At 36.2% G+C, this 7,484-nt stretch overlaps 1 protein-coding gene across 1 annotated transcript; it reads left to right on the forward strand.

The window, feature by feature from the left end:
* The first annotated feature begins 231 nt into the window (after nucleotides 1–231).
* Nucleotides 232–4,957, forward strand: LOC103491726 (3-methyl-2-oxobutanoate hydroxymethyltransferase 2, mitochondrial-like). The gene is made up of 7 exons (XM_008451788.2): nucleotides 232–536; nucleotides 971–1,185; nucleotides 2,042–2,497; nucleotides 3,191–3,397; nucleotides 3,533–3,679; nucleotides 4,405–4,458; nucleotides 4,544–4,957. The coding sequence occupies exons 3-7, from the start codon at nucleotides 2,087–2,089 to the stop codon at nucleotides 4,760–4,762; spliced, it is 1,038 nt and encodes a 345-aa protein (XP_008450010.1). The 5' UTR covers nucleotides 232–536; nucleotides 971–1,185; nucleotides 2,042–2,086; the 3' UTR covers nucleotides 4,763–4,957.
* The last annotated feature ends 2,527 nt before the right edge of the window (nucleotides 4,958–7,484 follow it).

Consider the following 7,484-nt stretch of genomic DNA (forward strand, 5'->3'; position numbering starts at 1 on the left):
TTAAGCACGTTGTTGACGGAACATTTTTAATATTTTTCATTATGGGTTCTATACATCATAAATATTTTGACGTTATATTTTTGAAAGAGAATATAAGGTTGGAATTTATTAAAATAAGAAAAGGAATAAAGCATTTCACTTGTTTAAATTTAAATTTTTTTTAATGAAGTTTTGTTTTTAATTCGATAGATATTACTCATAAGACATATGATATGAAAATGGCTATTTTACCCTTGGGAGAAAAACCTACGTTCTCCCTCCCAAACCCACCCCGCCCGTTGCCTCCTCCCCTCATGCACGCTTCTCAGTCCATCTCCGGCTACTAGGAGACTGCCAGTCTCTGCTTGAACTCTTCCCGTAACTCGCATAAACTACAACTACTTCAATTACCAGCGTCAGCCACTGGATTGGGACTCGACGGAGACTGCAACTCGACGACCACGACGACTCTGGGCAACGGTGAAGCATACAAACATCTCAAGGATATCTTTCTCAAGCTTCAACCATTTGTTTCTGATTTAGTTTGAATAACATTGGTGAGAAAATTTCTGCTTTCTCTATAACAAAGCATGAGCTGGTTGCTTACTTTTTTTTTTTTTTTTTCTTTGTCGTTTTGAGATATACGATTATAAGTTAGTTCTTAGCTTCTCTTACTTAAAAATATGAGACTTTCTTTGCCAGCTAATATTTGGGGCTTTTCAGATTTTTTTTTCTTTGTTGGAATGACGGTAGGTTGAGTTTATTTAAGAAATGTTGTTGGTTGAGTTTATTTTGGTGGATTTCTTGTAAAACTAGAAATGTTGTTTGTTGAGTTTATTTTGGTCGATTTCTTGCAAACAAATAATAATAAAAGAAATGTTGTTGTTGAGTTTATTTTGGTAGATTTCTTGCAAAAAAAAAAAGAAATGTTGTTGTTCGAGTTTATTTTGTAAAAATGAGAAGTGTTTCACATTTATATCTATGTGTATAGGTGATTTAGAGAGGATCTACCCATCTGAGCTATGAAGCGAGGACGAGAGAGTCCCTTTATATTGTTTAACGTTCAGCCCCTTTCAAAATCAAACCTTAAGCAATCTTCACTTTCCTCTAGTCCTCTCCAGTCTTCAACATTCGGCCATCCCCTTTCCTCCGATAAGACCTGCCGCGCTCGCCCCCGTTTTGGTTACTTGCTGTCTCGGTTTAAAGGTTTTTCCCTTCTTTTTTTCTTTTTTCTTTTATGTGCATCAATGTTTGAGGAACGTCTCAACTGATTTGACAGAACATTTATATGTCTTTTTATTCATTACTTCATATTAATATGTACCCCCAAAAGAGATGTTGAAATTTATATGAAACATGGTTTAGGCCTTGGACTTTTGTGGTGCCTTTTTTTTTAAAAAAAATTATGTATTTTTGTATTTATTTAATGTGGAAGTTGTACATATATGGTCTGAGTTTTTGGAATATTATCTGGAATTTTTGGTCTGATTTAATCAGATTTGAGAGGCATGATGTGTTCTTTGGAAAGGAGTATCTTAATGTTTTTGTTTTGAGAACATTTTTTAATGAATTCAATTCATATATAATAGATGGCATCTTCCTCCTTGTCTACATCTACGTCAATAGTAGTCAATCATCCACGTTTTTACATTTTGTTTTGGAAAGTGTGATCTCTATTTAAGATTTTGCATTTGTATTATAGTTTGGAACTTTTTAATGAACTCAGACAACTAATGTACTTTATTTATGTTTTAAAGGATATGCCACTTATTTAGTATTGACTTCGTAAGTTATTTAAATTGGTCTAACTCCGTCCTATCTTTAGAGGAAAATTAGTTGTTTGGATTTTAAGATGCAAAGTAGAAACTGGATGTTCATTCCAGAAGGGGTAGTTTTTCTTCTTTGTTTTTTTGCTTTTTTTAATGAATGTTCATTATCTATTGTACTTTCTAAGAAGTAGAGACACTCTTGTTTGACTAGTATGTCTGTCATATTGTGTCCATATCTCCTATTCGTATTCGTGCTTCTTAAAATGATTGTTGATTTTTTTTCCCTTTTCTAGTATCTCAAAGAATAGTGTGTATTCTTTGCCCCAATCCTTTTGTGAATGGCGGTCTTCAAGCTTTTAACCTGGATTGCATCTCAAACAAGAACACAATCCCTCCTCAAAACCCTTCGTTACATGAGCAATGTCCCTGAAAACACGGTCTACGGCGGCCCCACCTCCCAAACTCCAAATCAAAGAGTTACTCTCACCAATCTTATACAAAAGTACAAGAAAGGTGAACCCATCACCATGGTCACTGCTTACGATTACCCTTCCGGTGTCCATTTGGACATGGCTGGCATTGATATTGCTTTGGTTGGCGATTCAGCTGCCATGGTTGTGCACGGCCACAACTCTACGTTGCCAATTAGTTTGGATGAAATGCTTGTTCATTGTAGGGCTGTGGCTCGTGGGGCTAGGAGGCCTTTTTTGATTGTTGATTTGCCCTTTGGTACTTATGAATCCAGCCATGTACAGGGTTTTTCTTTCTCTTTTGCCTTTTAGGTGTTTGAAGGAATGATAAAGTTAGAGAATCTTTTTTTTTTTTCTTTTTGTCGTTGTTTGAATGGGTTGTACGGGAAATCTAAGGGATTGTGAAAATGTCTATTTTACTTGCTGATGGAGTTATATAAAGGATTGAAAATTGTAAGTCTTAAATTCATATCAAAATATGTTTTCATTTAGTTTCTGGTTAGATTAAGCCATCATAATGTCTCAAAATGCATAAACAGACCCAACTTACTTTTTGTTGGTTTTTTGTTGCTTTTTGTTTTTACAACCATCACTTGGTGTAGTAAATGCTTCACTTTCCATTTTTATACTTTCTGTTCTTTTGTGACTCCTTTCCAGTGGGGTTTCTACACTTCTCTTTGTAATTTCATATCACCAATAAAACTGATTCTCATATTAATTATTAAAGGAAAAAAAAACCATAAACTTGAAGGAACATATCTGTGGAGGAATTTATTTTTGATAACTCGCTAGTTTAGAGATGTAAGGGCATATATTTGATGGGAAACTAGAATGGGATTGGTAGCTGTAATTGAATCGTACAAGCAACTATTTTTTTAGGATGTCAAAACCTTAAACAAATCAGTAACTTCCTACTTGACGGAGATCTCAAAATTTTAAAATGATCCACAATTGAGTTGCTATTATTGACAGGCTGTTGATACGGCAGTGAAAATTCTGAAGGAAGGGAGAATGGATGCAATAAAATTGGAAGGGGGTGCACATTCTAGAATAACAGCAGCAAGAGCTATAGTCGATGCAGGAATTGCGGTAATGGGGCACGTTGGACTTACTCCGCAAGCCATTAGTGTTCTCGGAGGATTTAGACCTCAAGGGAAGAATATCGCCAGTGCTGTTAAGGTCCCCCCACTCCTCTACTTATCTCTTCCTCTTATTGTCCTATTTGCAGCTATTCCTGGGACACCATTCTGTGGTTATGTTTTCATAGTTTTTCGTGTTTATTTCGACTTTTATGCTGAATATGCATCTTTGCAGGTAGTGGAAACTGCAATCTCTCTACAAGAAGCTGGGTGTTTTGCTGTCGTCCTAGAATGTGTTCCTCCAGAAGTTGCTGCTGCGGCTACAGTTGCTCTCCGTATTCCCACCCTGGGCATTGGAGCAGGGCCTTTCTGTAGTGGACAAGTTGGTCGATTGCACATACATTCTTATATATGCCATCTGTACATACATACTTGCATATATATAATATATATAAATATATGACTGCTAACCGTACTTCCTTTTATTGAGCTGTTTGTTTGTCTCTCCTTTGGTCTGGCATATAATTAATACCTTCAAATTATTTCTTTACCGAGTTCAGGAGTTGGAGGTTCTCTCCTGAATGAGAGAAGCATCGAAGGTTGTTCCTTTTTAGTATTCCAAAATGGTCCACTTTTGTGGTTCTTCAATTCAAGCACAATGTAATTGGAACAAAATGGACTGTAACTTTTTAAGATGTTTCAAGATTCCCTAAAGGGAGTTGATGCATCAGAATATGGAAGACCTTCAAAAGTAGTGAAATATTTTTTTCAGTAAACAATGCACTCACTAACAAGTGGAAATGAAATAGCAATTTGTTAATATTTGGGTCTGAATGTTGCTCTGTCGTATTGGAAGGAGAGTATGAAGAAGAAAATGGACATTGCATTTCAGTCGATTAGGAGACAAGGTTTATGATTTTTAAAATATTTTAGACAACTTCGTTTTTTATTGTTTTGGTTTCGTTTAAACAGAAATGTTGGTTTCATCATCCATACTTGTTTGATAAGGTTGATCGGTGTGCTGCTCATTTTGTACTCGATTACTTGACAACAATCCTAGCGTCGAGTCGAATGTCCTCTACTACTAATAAATTTTCTTGAACTCAGGTGCTAGTTTACCATGATCTGCTTGGCATACTTCAACACCCACATCATGCTAAGGTTACCATCAGGCTGCACCGCTGTCTCGTAAAGGTTTCTCTATGTTTCTTTAAGATGCGACTCATTTTGTTTATGCCCTTTGCAGGTGACCCCGAAATTCTGTAAGCAATTTGCTCAAATTGGAGATGTCATCAACCAAGCTTTATCAGAATATAGGGAAGAAGTATCTAATGGCTCGTTTCCTGGACCGCTCCACAACCCATATAAGATCAGCGACGCTGATTTGAATGGTTTCATGAAAGAGTTGCAAAATATGGGATTGGATGAGGCAGCATCAGCAGCTTCTGCTAAAGCCAGTGGATGATTAAACTCGGACCATATTTAAGTAGTTCGCCTTGGTCTGACCTTTTTCGAGTTTTAGACAATTGATGGAGTTTATAAGGTGAGATGATCTATCTGTTCGTAGAATCAGTCGCTGAAAAACGCTTCAAACTCTTGTATATAAAGATTGCAATAACCGTTTTCTTAATGCAATCGGTTCCTTCTCAGATTTCCTCTATGATGATCCTTTTCTTTTAGTTAGTTGATACGAAGATGTGTTTGGATTCTAAACAAAATGAAGGTATTCAAAGAAAAAGGAAAAGGAAGCAAAGCCACAGCCACATGGTGATTGTGTTTCTAATAAAATATTCAGCGGTGGAATAAAGGGATATCTTTATATTTTTGGTTTCAAAGAAAAAAGGTCATATTTTTTGTTTTACATTTTAAAAGTAGCACATTTTTAAATAGCTCGTATATTTGTTTTTTTCGATCAATTTTGACTGACCTTGACACCAAAATTTTTCTCAAGTTTCAAAAAATCGTTTCAACATCATTTCTCGATCCATTTTGGCCAAACTGACACGAGATTTTGGGTTTTGTTTTTAAATCTCAAAATGAAGGGTATTCTTCGATTACCAAAATACCCTTGGAAGCTCGGACATTTGATATTTGTAAACTCTAAACCTTGTGCTCATTCTAGAGAGAAAACGTGTTTGCTCCTATATGAAGAGACTTGACTGATTCTCGTGCTCTCAAATTTCAAAAAGTCATCCTCGAGCTTAAATCTGTGAAGGTAATTTACTTCGAAAGATTTCATAGTTTAGGATTGGATTTTAAGTTTTGTTATAGTGTTCTTTTTTTTTTTTGTGAAATCTAAGGCGGATGGGAAAATATGTATTTGGTTTTCTATTGAAGTTGGATATAGAATTAGATTTTAAGTTAACACAAGTGGTTTTCGATTGATGAATCTCGACAATTTCATCAATTTGGGCTCGTGTAGATGAAGAATCTCAGCCGGAATTGATGAAATTGTCCTGAGATTTATTGAAAGAGTCCCGGGATTTGTTGCGTTTCATATGCATTTTGTGGAAAAATCTCGAGGATGATTTTGTCCAAGATTGGGTCGAGATACATCACAGAATGCATATAAAACTCTTATCTCGTGGAGATTTTCCTTGAGGTTCAATTGACTAAATTGTTGGAGAATTAATTTGTGAAATTCTTCCCATCAAGGTTGGATTGATTTCAATCTCAACTTTGCAAAAGTTAATTTGGGAGAATTTTTTGGATAATAGCCAATTGTTAATTTTATTAAATAAATCATTTAACTCCCTCTTACTTTTAGGAACTACCCAGTTGGAAAACTTTGACCTCAGTTGAGGAATAATTTTTTTTACTATTCTTTAAGGTAAGAGATTCTACTAGTGAACCTTCGAACAAAATTAAGAAACCATATGTATTTACTGAGTATGCATTGTCAATGGCTAAAATGCATAGTTGAGTTGTTTAGTTGCTGGTTGATGTTATATGATTTATGCATGTTTTGTGGACTGATATATATGTTTGGTGTTTCATGCCATGCTTATGATTGTTATATGCTTTTGGACTATGATGTTTGTAGACTTTGGCTATTAGGCTATGTACCTTACCTGTACTGTGTTCCTACAGGATCACTCGTACGATTAGGGGTGTTCCTACAGGGTCACTTGCGTAATTAGAGGTGTACTTACAAATCACTTGCACAGGGTCACTCGCTTGACTACAGGTGGTCCTATGGGACCACAAACACGATTAGGAGTGTGTACCTATGGATCACTCGCACAACTAGAGGTTTTCCTATAGGATCACTCGCACAATTAGGGGTGTTCCTACTATATCACTTGCTCAGGGGTGTGACGTCGAGCATTCCCTTGCATGTACTCATGTCGAGCACCCCTTTACCCCTCCTCATGTCAAGCATCCCTTGCCTATGCTCTTGTTTAGCAACCTCATTCTCTTTCTCATGATGGTAGTTGCCTCATTGCATCTACAGAGCAGCCTACTAAGCTCGATAGATTTTGGGCGATGTATGATTGCAGCCAGTATCTATGGCACCCTGGAAGCCAGATTAGATTGGCAGGATTAGTTCTTAGACCAAATGCAGTCATCCTTTATAGCTGAGTTATCGACCATAAAGGAGCTTTAATGGTCTTAGTTAAAGTATGCTTGTCTTCAAGTTCTTCTGTTTCTTGTTTTTATTTTAATTAAGAAATAATTTTAAGAAATAATTGACATTTCTATTGCTTTGTTAATAGGGCAATGTCACGTCCCTCCCCAAGTACTCTTACTATATGCGACCAATTGGAGGCGTGCCGCCTAGACACTCAATGCGTAACTCCCATGAGGTAAAACGCTGAACGCCTAGTAAGCGAAATTAAATACAACCAACAATTTTAGACGAGGAATGTGAACATGAATGGAATGAGACGACTTCATTGATGTCTCAAAATAATATAGTACATTTGTTAATTAATATAAAGTCTCTCCTGAGAGAACAAAATACATTTTATCAACATTTAGACTTTTCTCGCCTAGCTTGTATATGCTATGCGAGCTGATAGTGGCCACTACCAGAATGATGTGATTACAAGGCACATAAGGTGGTTGGTCTAAAAGGGTTTAATCAGTTACTCTCGGATTGTTGGAGCCCATGATCTATAAGTCTATTAGGTTCCCGTGTTAGCTCATATGGAATTAATTTAGAATAATATGTTGGAATAATTCGA

Source organism: Cucumis melo, chromosome 6 (genome assembly GCF_025177605.1).
Source record: "Cucumis melo cultivar AY chromosome 6, USDA_Cmelo_AY_1.0, whole genome shotgun sequence".
NCBI lineage: Eukaryota > Viridiplantae > Streptophyta > Magnoliopsida > Cucurbitales > Cucurbitaceae > Cucumis > Cucumis melo.

What these genes read in the sequence shown, in the direction of transcription:
- LOC103491726 (XM_008451788.2), top strand. Translation starts at nt 2,087, where the DNA reads ATGGCGGTCTTCAAGCTTTTAACCTGGATTGCATCTCAAACAAGAACA. An exon ending in GTACTTATGAATCCAGCCAT is followed by an intron (nt 2,498 to 3,190) that starts GTACAGGGTTTT and finishes TATTATTGACAG; the next exon opens with GCTGTTGATACGGCAGTGAA. An exon ending in AACACCCACATCATGCTAAG is followed by an intron (nt 4,459 to 4,543) that starts GTTACCATCAGG and finishes TGCCCTTTGCAG; the next exon opens with GTGACCCCGAAATTCTGTAA.